Below are 17,498 nucleotides of genomic sequence, written 5' to 3'. Positions count from 1 at the left end.
TCTCCCAGCTACTGCACTCATGCAACGTTTCTCCCGACTTCTTCCTTCTTAAAGGAAAAATCACCATATAAATCTTCATTTTATGAACTCAATTTAAGCTGGCGACTTTGCTATCACTCTTTCTGTCTGGGGTGGATATCATGTTTGGCGTTACAAACGTGACATCATCACTTTCAGGTAAATTTATGCTGCATTAATGGCTGCTTTGTGCTCACTGTTTTTCTTTCACATATTTTAATTAATTCTCGACATCCATCATGTAAATGGGCATACCTATCATGAGCTACAAGCCTGAACACTGCTGAAAAGCTAAAGTTTCCCATTAAACTTACTAAGACACTCCGTCAGAAAACTAATCTGGGTACAATCCAGGTGGTGCCCGTGGTGGAGAACAATCAACCTGAAGAGCCGAGAGGGAGAGGAGGAAACAGCAGCAGGGACAGGAAGGGCTGTGCACCACTTCATACAGGAATACCGCTTCACTCACACACACACACACACACACACACACACACACACACACACACACACACACACACACACACACACACACACACACACACCATACTCTGGCCAGAGGAGATAAAGCCAATCCTAAAACCTTGACAGTCAGCCGGGGACAGCTGATAACTCCTCAACCTGGTGATAAAGATATCCCCATGTTTGCCCCCCTCGTCACCTCTAAACCTGTCACCCTTCTGCAAAAGATTAAAATGAGATATGAGCTTGAAAGACCACATTCGGGATTTACAGTGACATGTTCTGTGTTGGGTTACGGCTTTGTAAAATAAAAATTTTTGGCCAATTGGTCTCCCACCAGGCTGCAGTTGTTCCTCAGTCTCATTAACTGGTCACCACAGTACAGCCACTGTTCCTGATGCCAGCCTCAATTATGCTTAATTTGTTCAACCTCTGCTTTGATTTATCCGAAACCCATAAAGCAAAAGTTGTTCTTAGAGAAAATGTAAAAAAATCAAGTTGTGGAAAATGTTGCAGGTTATAACAATTTAGCATGAAACATAATTTAGTCTCCTTCAGTTCAGTTTGTTGTTTTTGTCAGAGTAGTTTGAGGCTGATATGCTAAATGTAATTGCCCATTGTTTTCCTGACTGTAGCACTGAAAGCTCTGCTGATACCCCTGACAGGCCAGACCTCAGTGAATGTCCTAATATTTATTCTTTCAACTGGTTCACTTCCAGGCCGGCATTTGTGAGAAGTCACACAGTGCTTTTCAGCTTTGTGATAGCTCAGGGAATCTGAGATTTAACATATTTTCCCCATTTTCTCATTCAGCCCACAGCGCTACTGAAATGAGACGGCAGTTCTTGAATGCTTCGTTGTTTTGATTTATTATATTATCATCTTTTGGGACACATTTAGCTGATTCAGAGGAGATATGTTGCAATGTAGGATCCTCGGGTCGGACTGGTGACTCAGTTTTCCACAATCAGCATCCTCTAATATGTGGTTTAGCTTGTAAGATAGTGAATTTGATCCATTGATTGCTGACATTATAGCTTAAATTAAAGATAAAATCACCACAGAACATACTACTTCAAAGTTCAATATTAATTATTTTTCCAAAAATAAAAGAAGAAAATCTTCCGGAGAAAAGAATGACGTCTGATTATGAAGCTACATTTTACTATCTGAAAAGTAGATGTAAAACTCTAGTTTGAGTTTGTCCCACTGTTGGTCTTTCATATTAAACATCCTTGTGGAGAAAGAAAATAGAAGTCAGACCAGTGTTTTTCATCCAATCCTAAAGAAAACTCAAAGTCAACTCTTATTTATATTGATTCCTGCTCAAACCCTTTATGCTACATTGTTGCTTAAAAATGTGACTGCATTGTTTCGACAAACAATGCCGTGGTAACTAATAAAAAAATAGAGGAAACATAGACAGACAATCTGGACAAAGATAAACAAAGGTATTCCAGAATTATTACATAATTTAGGTTGTTTTGTACTCAAATTGTTTGTGCCATCTACTACGAGATATCAATCAAGCCTTACTTCTTACGTTTCCTACTTGCTTTGACAACCTTCAGCTTAAATTATTTTCTATATTCTTCTCAGGGTCTGTTGTAAGGAACTGTGGTTTTATGACACACATAAATATTTACAAACAAGATGCAGCTCAAACTTGTTATAATTTGACCAGGGGCCTAAATGGGAGTCTGAACCACAGTAAATAGAAGTCTAGTGTCATACAAGGTTTGAGCATTTTTATGACCAATTATCTCCATAATTAATGAAAACCGAACCATAAATAAACTGATACGGCATTGCCTAACTACATGGATATGATGATGATGTGATCGCAGGTAAGAAATGGATGTGGAAAGGGACGAAATGGCAATGAATAGCAGCAAAATGGTGGGTGTAAGTCAGGGAAGCGGTGAACTTACCCAAAGCCGAGAAAAATACTTATCAGCTTCTTGTATTGAACCGCCAGGAGACCATTGTTGCATATTTGCCTCAAACCACCACATAAACAAAGTAGTGCATGTATACCACTAATGCCTGTCGGTGCATCCTCTACACATACCAGTAAGCATAATGGAAGCCCTTTGCCAGGTGGTAGGAGTTACACCTAACTATGCTCAGGTTTCCATAGTTAATTGTAATAATTGTAAATACATTCACACAGTAAGGGGTTAACTGATTCTGAATCAAATAACGTTAAAAAATAAAAGTATGGCTATTCAATTTTTTTGTCAGTCATTTTAGAAAGTAAAACTCATATTTAGATTCATTACACATAGAGTGAAATATTCCAAGTCTTTATTTCTTCTAATTTTGATTATTATGGCTTCCAGATAATGAAAACTCAAACTTTAGTGTCTCAGACAATTTGAATATTGTGAAAAGTTATGGCATATTTATAGAAAGTTGAGTGAAAGGAAAAAGTGTTTCAGGAAAAGTTGCCCCAGCAACAGGTATAACCGAGGCCTTGAGAGGATTGTCAAGCAAAATACGTTTAAAACTTTGGGGGAAGCTTCACAAGGAGTGGACTGAGGCTGGAGTCAGTTTACCAAGAGCCACCACACAAACGAATACTAGACATGGGCTAGAAATGTAGAACAACTGGACTGTTGCTCTGTGGTCCAATGTCCTGTTTTCAGATGAAAGTAAAGTTTGCATTTCATTTGATAATCAAGCTCCCAGAGTCTGGAGGATGAATGGACAGCTGCAGAATCCATGTTGCTTGAAGTCCAGTGTGAAGTTTCCACAGTTAGTGATGGTTGGGGTGCCGTGTCATCTGCTGGTGTTGGTCTGCTGTGTTTTCTGAAGTCCACAGTCAATGCTGCCATCTACTATGAAATTTGAGAGCACTTCATAATTTCATTTTCCAGCAGGACTTGGCACCTGCCCTGACTGCCAAAGGTACCAAAGGCTGGTTCAGTGACCATGGTGTTCATGTGCTTGATTGGTCAGCAAACTGTCCTGACCTGAACCCCATAGAGTCTATATGGAGTAATGTTAAGAGGAAGGTAAGAGACACCAGAACCAACAATGCAGATTAAGAAGAAAGTCACTATCAAAGCAACCTGGGCCTCCATTAAACCTCAGCAGAACCACAGGCTGATCGCCTCCATGCCACACCACATTGATGCAGTAATTCATGCAAAAGGAGCCCCAAACAAGTACTGGGAGCATGAAAATTAAACTACTTTTCAGAAGCCTGAAATTTCTATTTATTGATCTTATGTAATATTCAAATTTTCTGAGACAGAGAACAAAAAATATCAAACTTTTTCAAGACATTAAAACTTTTTGAGCTTTACTTGTATTTGCATACACAAGATTTACTGTTTAAAACATGAATTTTAAACTTCCAGTACAGATGTTTGTCTGTGTTTCTAAGGCGAGTGGGAAGCTACCAAACTGTGAATGACGTGAAGTTCAATATTTGGAGAACACAGCCAAGACAGTGACTCACTGTTCAATCATCAGGTTTGTGTTACACGGTTGCCACAGCCAGGTGATTTGAGGTAGGGGTACTCCGAAGGCGGTGCAGGTCAGCTGATGCTGCTTGCCAGACATATAGGGCTGCACGTCCTGGTTGGAGAGCTCCGCCTCAGAGATAGTCGGCTTAACTGCGAGAAAAGAGAGAGAAACAGGTTGGATTAGCCATCCTGACCCTGACTGTTGTGGTATTCTATAATGTCTTTTTAATGAAAGATGACAGTCATGATGGATGGCTGTGAAAAAAAGCGTAATTGACTCCAATTGTCTTTTAGAGACTTTGCAGAAGAAGAAGGGCAGGATAGGTGGCGATCCAGGGCACTGGAGGTCAAAGAGCGACCCTAACCCTTCTCAACCAGTTCAGCGTCTCCTTCCTTTTTCTGTTTTGCAGAATAGGGCTGTTTAGTTAATCAGATTTTATTTCTTACAGAGCTTTAACTTCAATCATCAAAACCCATATGAACGAAGTTTCAAATTGTTCTCTAACTGCTGCCAGAAATATTTATTTCCTTTTGTTTATTTCTGTCTGAGCGCTCCATTTTGTTTGGTCATATAAATAACTAAAAGTTGCATGAAGCCTAACAGTGAAGGATCATAAATAAAGCTTACGCATGCCAGAAGGGGTCTGATTTTTTCACTTTTTGGCACGCTATCAGGATTCTCAGAAAGCTTTAAAGAATTCAATGCAAAAGGTTGTGCCCCATTCCTCCCCCATGGCAAGTGCTCTATAGACAGCAGACTGCTCTTAACAGGCCTTAAAATTTTTACAGCCTCAAGTGTTAACGACCTTCAGCATCGCTCACAAAGTCATCAAAACAGTGAAATGCATGTTCGGTGCAGGCTCTGTGTTTATTGTATAGAACATTCTATTTCTGCGAGCAGCCCTATGTATACACATGAGATGCAAAATAAACGCAAGGAACAAGGGGAGGCTGTGGAGCGGCTGGAGTCCTGTAAGCACAATAGAGCTCGGGCCATTTACACACCGCTCTAAGCCCCTGCAAAAGAGCCTCAATAATCAACAACAGCTGCCCGTGATACGTCAATCCTGCCCTGGAAACAAATAGCCCCCGAATTCCTCTCATACTGGAGCTGCTACCTGCAGGCCTACCTTCAACGGTCAGAGAGTAGCTCAGATTCCTGTAAAGGCCCTTCAGTTGGTTGCCCAGGCTTATGGTGAAAATCCCAGTGTGCCCGTGCTTCAGGTCAAGGATGGACAGGCTGTAGCCAGACATCCTGTAGCATGTAGAATTTTTCAAAATGGCACCATCTTTATACCTGAAATTTAGGAGAACAAAACATTTGCCCCAGTTTTATTTTATATCCTATGAACATTATTTTTATATTTGCAACAAAGAAGTTTTGTTGTTTTCATTGTTGTTAGCCTCTTGGATTCCCTGGAGAAAATACGGAGAGAGAGTCACAGGATACCCTCAAAGGCTTTAGAATGAAACAAAATCTGAATTAAAGACATATTTTAGCAACAAATCTTAACATTAAGTATCTAAGTACTGAACCTTTTGGCTAAAACCGACCTCAAGTTTTATTTTAAACATTAGGAAAGTCTGCATTTGTGCTACCAGAAACAGACAAATGATGAATGCCTCAGCAAAATGTTTGATAATTTGAGCAGTTTGTCTGTTTACAGACATGATGTTTAATATGCAAAGAACATGTTGTGTTTAAAAAGATTATTTTAGATGACACACATTAATTTTCAGTCGTTGTGTAGCCCTTTGAAAACAAAACGTGAAGAGATATTTTTGTGAGGCGAACCTGGCTTACAAAAGGGTCAAATAATGATAATAATATTAAATGATTGTGTCATTATTGTCTGTGACAATGAGTCTGAATAAATTTGCAATTAAAAAAAATTTGTAAAAAGTTGCAGAATTAAATTAGTGAGCACCAACAAGGGATTTAAATTAGTAAATTGTATTATTTAGTCATCTACGGCATAAATACTGGAGGTCAGATTAACAATGGTTGTAAATTGTAGTCAATTATACCGTAAAACTGGTCATTTAACAGACCCGCAGTCCTACCTTCATGAGGCTTACCTAAAATCACTACTTCTTTTTTGAGCCTCTAAAGGATTAAAAATAAGAATATACATTTTAAACAGATTTTATAAAGGCCGGGTTTCATTTGGTTGCAGCCATGCTCACAGTGTTTCCTATTTACTATATGCAGTATGTTGCAAAAATACTCACATCATTAGTCACATTACAAGTCAAGTATTTTCTTGGGATTTAATGTGATAGGCTGACACAAAGTGGTGAAAAATGATAAACTGGGAAATGCTACAAGGTTTTCGATTTTTCTTGTAAAAAAATCTGAAATCTTTTAATTCTTTGTAGAACCACCCTTTTGCTGTAGTTACAGCTGGAAGCATTTTCAGTTATCATTCTAACTATTTTGCATATCTAGAGACTTAGGTTTTTTGCCCCCCCTTCTTTGCAAAATAGGTTGAGCTCGGTCATTTCAAAGAGAAGTTTCCCAGATTCTCAGCTAGATTTATTGCTGGACTTGACTGGGCCATTCTAACAGACAAACATGTTTTAAACCAAAGCATACCCTTGTAGATCTGGCTATATGTTTAGGGTGAGTCCATTCTACCTTTAAACTATAACCTACCATCCAATCACGTCTGGTAGTGGCATTGCATTGACTCTGGGCTCCAACACAAGCTTCTTTGTACCTTCGCTGACAACTATTACGCCCCTATGGTTCTGCTTATAAGATATGTTGAGGAATGGATGTTCTGCAACAGAAAACAAATGATAAAGAAAACAGAAACCTACTCTAACAAGGCATAATATTCAAATTCTGCTCATATTATTATAGGAAACCCTGTTATATTATGCTCACCATAGACTTTAACTTTTGCGGAAGCATTCTTGTGTATCGAACGTTCAAGAAAAGCGTGGCAGACATACTTTCCTTTGTCTTCCATGGTTATGTTTGGTAACACCAAGACCTGGCTCATCATAATAGGGTTAGCCGGTATCATATCAGATCTGCTTGTTTGGTGTCGATTTTCCTAGGAAAAAAATAAAATAAAGCACCATAAACACCACTGTTGTAACGTTTGACTGTCACTTTTAAAAAGCCAGGTCTTGCTTACCTTTTGCTTCGGAAACTCCCAGGTGAAGTTTATTCTTCCGTTAGGGCCGGTCTCCCCACTGCAGTTCAGGATAAGTGTGTCACCAACCAACACTTTGACATGATCTGGTGTGATTTTTATATTTTGTAGAAGCTTAGCTGGAGAATGGAGGCAAATATACTCATAAATTTTAAAGGACATTGCGTTTTTCTGCAAATTTCACAATATAATTTGAACTCACTGTGTCTCTTGGGGAAGTAGTGGGACAGGAACTGATGCCCATTGACCTCAGTGGAACAGGTGAGCCATGAGTACGTCGTATAAGGACCATAGGGAATCTTGAACCCCACTTTGGGATCCCACACCTTCTCTTCAGCAATGTTTTTTGAAAGCACTGGTATCTACAGTGATAAAACCAAAGTCATTTGTTTTAAACAACTCTTTTAATGTCTGTTAACCATCAGTGACTGAAGAGAAAAGCTTTCAACTTTATTTAATATGCAACTCATGCTCTACCGGGTTCACCTGGGGACTAACATCCGCTAGAGTGAGTGTCTAATTAGTTTTCACTGTGCATACTGGGCATGATCTCTGAAATCATTCATGCAAATGAAGCACATAATAACACTACAGAGTCTGAAAATGATGTATATGCCTGTTTATTCGCAGGTCAGGAAATTGGGTTGGGACAAGAGGCAAAGGATGAGAAGGAAGTATGGAGGGCAGGAAGGAAGGAAGAGTGCTGTAGATGTTCAAAAAACAGGAAGTTTGTAGAATCTGTGCCATCAGATTTTGATGTGATAAACTTTAGATGAAATTATGAATGGATATCACTAAACGTGTCTCCATGCTTCATAACTGCCATTTCCTGGTCTGTGTGCTGTTTTGTTTGATACAGTTCCTGATGTTTAGATAAGATGTGAGGCTAAATTTAGTCGGAGGGTCTATTCCTGAGAGGAGAGCTCCTGGAGCACCTTCCTGTCCACACAGGAAGCAGACAACATGACTCTGTTTACCGTAGCTGAGCTTCCCTTGTACAACTCACTGTCCTCCGCTCTATTTCTGAGCATCTTACCACACAAAGGGTGTGGGAACCAGTGGGACACCCTTCACTCAAGGTGGAAACACTTTCTTCCACAGATGACAAATAAGGATCCCATGCTGATGCATTTATAACAGTCTTAACAGAGTTTATGTCCAATGAGGTCTGAGGGACATTGCATCTGACTGCTTAGTTAAACTATTTAACTCCACAAGTGGAAGGCATGTGCAGACTTTATGTGGTGAAGCCTTACCCCTTCCAGTTTTACAACAGCATCAGGTGAGGTGGTCCTGCATGGCACCACGAGGCTGGTCTCGTCCCGGTAGATGCTCAGGACCTGAGGGTTACTGGGATGGGGCTCAACGAACAGCTGTTCGGGGTCTAAGAGAGAAATAAGTTGCCAAACTTATCATCATATACTGAAAAATATTTAGCACAAACTGCCCTTTTAGCCAGACTATGATGCAAGGAGGAAGGTTCCTGCAGAGATTTCATGTAAAGCCCCATTCTTCTCCAGACTCAACCTTCCACAGGTCTCAGGCCTTTATACTCATTACAAATTATTAATAGCAAATGTTCTCTCTGAATTTATGGTGGATATTTTAAAAAAAGAGGAAACACAAAAAGTAAGAACAAGAAGAGTAGAAGAAGGGAGGGAGGGAGGGAAGAACAGAAGAAGTGGAAAGATGGAAGGACAAGGAAGGAGGAAAGTAGAACACCTGGATGGAAAGAAGGAAAGGAAGAAAGGCCACAATTAGGAAAGTAAGTCCAGCAGAAAATAGTAAGGCCACAAGAAAGGAATGAAGGCAGGACACATGGACAAAAAGAAAAGAAGAAAGAACTGAGGTGAAAAAGGAAGGACTGAAATACAGATGAAAAAGGACTCAAGGTAAGAAAGAAGGGAAGAAGGTCAAAAGGATGGAAGGACAAAAGGAAGGATAGAAGAACACAATGTAGAAAAGAAGGGGACACAGAAGAAAGGAAGGATATGAGGGAGGAAGAAAGAAAGGAAACACTCAAAGGCTAGACATCGCCAATACTGAAATCAAATTCCAGACTTTTCCAGGTGGCCTAGGGACCCCCTCCACATAGCACCTAATCACATTGCCCATCTGGATGGGCTTTCTGTTGCTTTTTGGAGCTAAACCCGGCCAAGCCCCTAGAACCAAGGCTTGACCACCAGGCACTGAAAAGCACCCCCCACCACTCCACAAACTACTGACAGCAGTTTGTTAGACTTGTACAAGAGAGATAATGTTCCTAACAATAAGCAAGTTTTATTTGAAAACTAATCTTAACTTTAGACGGCGTTGGTTTTAAATATGTGAAGTCTATTTATCACAATTAAAATATTGAATATTTACTACAGGTAGCACTGAAATACCTGTCATAATCAATATGTTATTGTATTTTTTCTCCTCAGCATTGGAAATTATTGTTCCTTTTCTGTTTTATATGAACAATTTTTGTTTTACGTTTTTGTGTTCACGCCCATGGCTCTTTTAGAAATACTGGTTGTGCAGCCGTAATTCACACTGTGTCAGTTGGGATTGTCTCCAACTTCCCATGACGATCCAAGGATTGGCAAGTAATAATATTAATGCTCGAGTCTCCCAGCTAGATGGCCTAAACTGAATAAAGATAAAGTCAAGACATTCAACACAGAGATCAACCGATTAGTTCATTTTGCTCGGATAAAGTTGCAGAGCCCAGGAGGAGCTTTCAGCTTAGCGCCTGCTGAGCAGCCAGGCATCAAACTACAACTCTGGGAACTTAAATCGTCTGTGATCGGTGTGAGGTCAAGCATTATAGGCGTGATGAAGGAACTTTTATCTCAGAAGTAAGCGTGGATCATAATCTAATAAACAACCGAGGGCCCTTGAAAAGAGTTTGCTAGACTAAACACAGGCCTGGCAGGCAAGGCAGAGTGGAAACCACATTCCCAGAGCAACAGGAAAGGAAATGAAGGGTATCAAACGTTATCCAAAAGCTTACCATTTCTTGGATCAAAATCTAAGAATTTTATATTTACATGAACTTTTTTAGAGTTTCAGCTCTTTCTCTGTTTGAAGAGCACAGGAACTGTAACTGGTGCAATGCAATGCTTTAGGGAAGATTTTGGAAAACAGTAGCGGGAGCAGGAAAGCAGTCAATGACCAGAGTTTCCTGTGCAATCAGGCTCATCCTTTAACCTCCAGGAGAAACCACAGCAGAAACTACTCCCCTTCTCTCTGATTCTCTAAGGAAACCAGTGGATGTCAGTGGAACAACCTATGAAGGCTCCTGCAGATTACCAAGTGCTGAGTGAAAAGAAAAGGAAAACACAGCTGTATATCGCACCATTAACAATTTTGGGTAGAATTTCCCCAGATCCTTTAAGCTGGGAAGGTGCTTCTGCTTCTGGTGTACTTTAATATTTAAACAACACTGTACCAAAGATTGTCAATAACATTTAAATTTGGGGTCTGAAAAGACTTTTCACAGTTGTTTAAATCTTAGCTAATGTTTATTTAGTATATTTAGGGTCATTTTATTTTTTTTATAGTAAATCTGTGTGTCACTTGGTTTCTTTCTGTGGAAACTAAAACAAGTTTTTTTCTTACCCATTACATAAATTCAGATCTGATACGTTATTGAGGAAACGTTGTTGCCACAGCATGATGCTGCCATCGCCTTACTACAGATGTGGTTTTTTCCTTAATGTCCCAACGGGTCCCTGTTTTTGTCCAATCAAGGCAGCCTTTCTGGCTCGCCAATGCTTGTTTCTGAACGCCTTGAAGTAACATTTTCTTCTTGAATCTGGGACCATTTTTCATAAAAACCAGGTGTGCAGCTTTGACTGACACTCCAGTCTCTGTTCTGAAGCTTTGCAGCTCATTTAAGATAACCTTTGACCTCATGGTTATGTCTCAGATTGATGCCTCCCTCTGGGAGTTTCAGTGGCCTCAGACAAGTCACAATGTTGTTCCCATTTTCTTAAAATCTAGTTTTAATATGGTTTTAGGATGTATTTATGTTTTTTATTTTAATTTAAAGGCCAATTCTTATTATATATTTATTCACTTTGTCTCACTCTCTATGCTGCTTAGAGAGCTTATTAGTTTTTGTTTTTTCTTGCTTAAACCTCTTGCTTCACTGGTTTTTTTTTTGGTTTGATTATTTGGAGTATTTTTTAGGATTTAATCTTTGACTTTGGCACTTTTTGTGCATTGATTTCTTTAGAAAAGACTTTTTCAAATACACCAACCATTCCAATTAGATGTTTTTTATGTGACTGTCTGGTGCTGAAATCTATCCAAATTGCATATACAGGGATGACAGTGAATCTGCTTTTCGATGACTTTTTTGCAACTTTGTGCAAAAAATAAAACCTGGTAAAAATTAATGTTGCTGCCAATTTTTGGAAGACTCTCTGGTACAGAAAATACCCCCACACCCCCCAAAAAAGCCAATTTGCATATACGGGATGGAAAAAAAAACTAAAATATAAATTTGCTGTATTAAAAATACTTTAATTACTAAAAGTGGCATATATTATATTTGTTATGTTTGGTAGGGACCAAAGTCTATATTTGCATTCATGAAAAATGCAAAAAATGCAAAACAATATGATTAATATTAATATTATTGGAGTCTTTGTGTCCAAGACAGGTGGAATGAAAAGGCCTCAAAGGAAAAACAGGCTAATAAATGTGTAACTTTAAGCAAATATTGAAATTAATACAGGTAATTAGCAGCACCAGATCTTAAATCAGGACATATAAATAAAGGAGGAAAACGTACATGCCTCCATTAGTTACACATTTTGTTTTAATTCGGCAATTTGGACTCAGCTTAAAAATAGAAAGAATAGGATGAATTTTATTATGCCAGGAAATATTTCCTTTGTCTCACCTTTTACATAGATGTAAACTGAGGTGACATTGTGTGAACCAACTTCGGAGGAGTTGCAGGAGTATGTCCCCGTGTCGCTGGCTCTTAAGTCTGTAACTGTGAGTTTGCTGCAATGGGAATAATGTCTGGAGTCACACTTTTCCACCTTAACTCCCTCCGATGGAATCAATCGATTTGCAAGGATCCATTGTAAGATGCCTTGACCTCTGAATAAAGAGAGAGCAAGAGAGAGAGATGCATTACACAAGCTTGAAATTACAATATTTATCAACTCTGCACAAAAAACTGCATATTACAGAACTATTTTTAGTGAAAGTGTCACAGCTGGCAAATGGCCTTGCAATATTTTCAGCCCAGGATGACAGCGGCTGCTTCCACTCCCCTTTGGGGATTTCTGCCCTGATGTTCATCCTGAGTTTATTTGGAGTTAATCTCAAGTCACCCGATACCTTGAACTTTCACATGGGAACATGTTTCTCTTGAAAGATGTGCTCGGCTAACACATTCCTTCCATGCAGAACCCATTTTAAAACTCTCATTAAAGGGATCCCAGAGGAACATCAAACATGTCTAGCATGCCATTGCCTTTGCCTGCAGAAATTTTGGGTCAACCAACCTCTAGTTCTCAGCCAGTGACAGAAAACAACGCAGACCTATATGCCCCCGAGTGCCTTGCCGTATCGCCTTGTAGGGAAGCATTACATTAGATAGGCACTAGTTTGTGTGAATTTTTTGCCATTCTTTGCAGGCCTGTGAAATGATGCAATCCTCCAAATACTTTATGAATGTGAATGCTGCACGCTTGAGTCCCACCGTCTCTAAAGGAAATAGCAAGAGACTGATCAATTTGGACCACCATCACTGGTTCCTATCAAACATTGTCCCTGCTTCACTGTGATTGTTTTCCTCTTGTCTGAAGCCTGATAGAAGATTTAAAGACAGAAAACTACATATTGAATTCTTTATTTGCTGCTTTTTAACAAAACAAACCCAATCTAATTCAAAGCCCTTTAAAAAACCCTCAAAGGGAACAAAAGTGCTGTGCAGTACAAGTAGTATAACACTCATAAATATAAGAATAAAAACAACAAATAAAAATTAACAGTTAAGAGAAAGCCAAACAAAACAAAAACTGAATAAATATCACCTGGATTTCTCAGTTTTTGTATGATAATTGATACTTTAGCCATTTATGGTCTTGCAATTATCATATTTTCCCATCCAAAAGGATATAATGTGGACTAAATCCACTAAAAGAGCAACAGATGCCCCAATGCATAGAAATTCCTAATATACCACAACTGAGACACATATTTTCAATATTATTTTCCTATAAAACATTTTATATTTTAAGTTGTTTTTAATAATTCATTGCATTTTTTTTTCTTCCAAACATTTTAAGAGACAGACTTAGTACTCCATGAAAACCCTTTAGAAGGATGCATGGCCATCTTGGGCTTAGAACCAGCTGGCGGAAGACAATGTAGGACACAGGAGGTTTTTGGGGAAACAACCTTGTTGCCGGGTCGAACAAATGCTGTGCAGAGATCCTCCGTCCACTGAGCTGAGGAGGAGGCATTCAGAACTGCAAGTCAAGTGACCCAATCCAATTCACTGAGAGTAGAAACTTAGGCCGAGATTAAGGTGTCTTCTGGGATCCAAAAGGCCTTTGTCTGTTTATATTCCTCCTCTGAATTCCTTCATGGTTTCCCTCAAAGGTACAACAGGTATTTAGAAAATCCAAATTATGACCGGAATGCCATAGCAAATTGATAAGGATCATCTAAACATTCATTCTCAATCCCTTCAGAATTTTCTTTAAGTTTCTTGTTTGCTTGTGAAGATTATTAATTGATTATTTTAGCAACTAGATCCATTAAATTCATTAATCTCCAATTGAAGTGTAGTGATTCTAAGAATGCCTTGCCATATAGCCTTATAGGGCCGATACGGCAAGGCTTAGGTTAGCATAACCCCCTGACAACAAATGTCATCTTTAGATGGATAGATTTTTGATGTATTTTTGACTAATAAAAGTCATATACTGAGTGCTATCTGATTTCTGATATATAAATGTTATTAAGTAGTCATTGCTGAATCCAGTGTTCATGATGTTTATTCTCTCCATACTGATGCATCATGTGCAAACTCTAGGGAGACATTATCCCCATCCATTTACTATACTTATAATTGATCAGAAAAGAAAACAATTATTAATTAATTAGTTAATCATTATGATGTTAAAAAAGCTCTATCAGGACTCATGTAGCTTTGTTAATTTGGGATCCAACACTGAGGAATTGTAAAATTCACCAGTGCTGGTGTGTTGCGTTTCATACCTGCAAAAGAGGCTCAATGACTTTTCCTTATGAAGAATCAGTGGATTATCCGATGGAATAATCTTAGGATGCCTGTCAACACGACCTGCACGGACACATAAGCACAATACACAGGCAGCAGTCAGTGCAATAGTTCAGCATTTAGAGTATGTCTGAAACGGTGTGTGAGTAACTATTTTCTCTCGAGGTACAGGAAACACTGGTGGAAATTCCCATGATTCACCGCATCGCTATGCATGTGAATTTCTTTCTTTTTGTGTTGTTCTGCCCCTGCCTCTGCAAGTGATCACCCGCTGCGATCATGGCGGGTGTGTTTCCGGCACAGGATGGCTGGTTGTTGGGTAGGATGAAAGTCTGGGATGAGCAGCTGCTCAACCAGAGTAAACGATGGACTGAAGGAGGAAATAGAGAGTTCTTGCACGTTTTAAGCTGATTTCCTTTTTTTACTAGACCTTGCATTCTGAATGAGGCGATGATGTTTGATTCTCTCTTTGGAGAATCTGTTGAGAGGTCTTTCTAAGAGAGGAAGCGTGGTGTGATTCCCCCAGATGTTCAGGAGATATCAAGGTTCCAGATGTGATTTCCTTCTTTTCATGGTAATCCCTGAACAGACTGACATTGTAGCCCCACATAAAAAAACAACTTTATCAAGTCTATCCTTCAAATATCACCGTCTCTGGGGAGGGTAAAACAATTAAGTTGCACAACAGCATCTACCAAACACAAAACCTAGCTGACTGACATGCATGGATAAGCACATAGGCACCTGGAAACCCTGACAAGCACAAAGGCATTTACAAATACACACACTCATGCATGCTGCCCAAGTATTTTTCTATTATTTGGAACAGCTGTTGTGCTAAGAATGAGCCAGCGTTGGCAGTAGTACTTAATATCCACTTCCTAAACAACTATTACAACATCATAGTTTTATTGTCTAAGACTAAGCAGACGGGGAGGGCTTTTCTCTCACATCCTGTCATGTTGTTACAGCCCACAATTTAACACCATCATAGGTTTTCCGTTCTTAGTGTCTTGATAAAGAATACCTACCCCTTGAACTTTATCCCACTTCGTCTCTTTACAACGACAAACTTCAATGTATTTTATTGGGATTTTATTTGGTAGACCCCACAAAGTGTTGTGAAATGGAAGGAAAATTCTACTCTGTTTTATTTATTTTTTTAATACAAAAATTAAAAGTGCAATGCACGTGTTCAGCTTCCCTGAGTCAAAACTTTGTAGATTAACTTCTATTGCAGTTAAAGCTCAAACTCATTCTAAATGGATGAAGGGAGTCTGTGAGGGTCAATTTTCAAGTCTTGGTAAAGATTCTCAATTGGATTTATATCTGGACTTCGACTGTCCCATTAAATTAAATAATCATGTCTTGATCACCCAGTCTCAGGTATTTTCAATCATCTAAAATGATGCCCTATATTTGGCCTCATATAAAGTGTTTTTATGCAGGCCAAAATTCGTTCCTTAATCTGACCACTGTTGCAGTAAATATGACTTCTTAGAATGGCTTTCTTCTTGCCACTCTTGCATGATTGAATAGATCTGTGGACAACTAACAATTGTTATGTCAACAGATTCTCCCGCATGAGTTGTGAATCTCTGTGGCTCCTCCAGAGTCACTGTGGCCCTCTTGTAGATGTAGAATACTTTTTCCATAATCCAACGATGGATTGAACAGAGCTCTGTGAGATGTTTAAACCTTTGGATATTGTTTTATAACCTAAACCTCCTTTAAATTTGCTTACAGCTTTCTCCCTAACCTGTCTTCTGTGTTTCTTGGTCTTCACGATGCTGTTTGTTCTCTAATGTTCTCCAACAAACCTTTGAGACCTTCACACAACAGCTGGATTAATACTGAGATTAAATTACACACAGATTTAACAATTGTGTGACTTCTGAAGGTAAATGGTTGGACTGGATTTTATTTAGGTGTATCAGAGAAAGAGAAAAAAGTTACATTAAATCCAAATAAAATACATACAAGTTTAGAATATTAATACTTTTCAAAGGCAGTGTACCCCTGCAAATTAACATGAACTTTATGTGAGAAAACTGCTTAAAATTCAAAACATAGGATTTAACATACACGAAGTAATGTTTGTTAAAACAGAGGGATGAAACAACAGGCGTGATCAGCACAAAAATAAAGACAAAAGAGCAAAAGAAACTCTCATCAGTGTCTTTCCCACAATTCCCACATGCCGGTGTTCAGCTCTGACCTTACAAAGCATCCTAACCCACTTTAACAGCTGTGTCATGCATTCCTCCAGGATATTGCCTGAAAAATCCAGAAATTGTGCTTATGTTGTTAAATCAAAGAGCCCTAAAGCTGGTTCCTATTAAAAGCCATTAAAAAGAGAGGACAGGCTTGGATCAAGCAGTGTTAAGGAGGGAAAGGATGGATTAATCTCAGCCAACTCATTATGGGGTCTCGAACCACTAACAAAATATACCAATTGAATATTATCAGATGCTGAAAAATGTTTTGTACTTACAGCTTAAACCAGAGGTCTAAACACACACACACAAAAAAAAGACTTATGACCTTAGTCTGATGTTAAACCAGACAGAATTGCTCAAACTATTTTTGTTTGCTTAATGCCAGAACACTTAAAGAGAAAATGTTTCAGAAAATGTTTTTATTACCTTCCACAAATGAAGAAGTTTACTTACTCTAAGATACCGATTCCTTAAAACAACTTAGAAATGTCGAGATGACGATGCTATGGCTTTTTAAGCTTCAGAACAACTTTTGAGTTAAACAAGGCAAAACTGTGGATGCATGTTAGGGCAACAGCTCAAACACACAGCTTACTTGTGTGGCATCATGGAAAAGTTAAAGTGAAACAGCCAAAATAACGGGAGGAGAATTATTAATCTACACAAGTCTGGTTCATGCTTGGGTGCAATTTTTAGATGCCTGAATGTGCCACCTAATTATACAAGTATAAATTGCTTAAGAATACCCAGCCATCATACTGCTCAGGAAGGAAATAGGTTCTGTGTTTTCTAAATATGCAAATCAACCCCAGAACAAAAGAAAAAGACCTTGCGAAGGTGCTGGCTGAAGCTGCTAGAAGAGTGCAATTGCCCACAATGTCATAATCCACAGTGAAACAAGTCA

At 38.8% G+C, this 17,498-nt stretch overlaps 1 protein-coding gene across 2 annotated transcripts in view; it reads right to left on the bottom strand.

The window, feature by feature from the left end:
• Nucleotides 1-17,498, bottom strand: part of kdrl (kinase insert domain receptor like) — a 63,834-nt gene that overhangs the window by 40,962 nt on the left and 5,374 nt on the right. For both annotated transcript variants that reach the window (XM_047353611.1, XM_047353612.1), the window contains exons 2-10: nucleotides 14,354-14,438; nucleotides 12,015-12,220; nucleotides 8,374-8,501; nucleotides 7,320-7,479; nucleotides 7,100-7,236; nucleotides 6,844-7,015; nucleotides 6,610-6,736; nucleotides 5,084-5,250; nucleotides 3,947-4,103 (exon numbers count right to left, since the gene is read on the bottom strand). In XM_047353611.1, coding sequence (XP_047209567.1) covers nucleotides 3,947-4,103; nucleotides 5,084-5,250; nucleotides 6,610-6,736; nucleotides 6,844-7,015; nucleotides 7,100-7,236; nucleotides 7,320-7,479; nucleotides 8,374-8,501; nucleotides 12,015-12,220; nucleotides 14,354-14,438 — 1,339 coding nt within the window. The remainder of the gene's footprint in view (nucleotides 1-3,946; nucleotides 4,104-5,083; nucleotides 5,251-6,609; nucleotides 6,737-6,843; nucleotides 7,016-7,099; nucleotides 7,237-7,319; nucleotides 7,480-8,373; nucleotides 8,502-12,014; nucleotides 12,221-14,353; nucleotides 14,439-17,498) is intronic.

This window comes from Girardinichthys multiradiatus, chromosome 23 (genome assembly GCF_021462225.1).
Source record: "Girardinichthys multiradiatus isolate DD_20200921_A chromosome 23, DD_fGirMul_XY1, whole genome shotgun sequence".
NCBI lineage: Eukaryota > Metazoa > Chordata > Actinopteri > Cyprinodontiformes > Goodeidae > Girardinichthys > Girardinichthys multiradiatus.
This window is presented reverse-complemented; position numbering and strand designations above follow the sequence as displayed.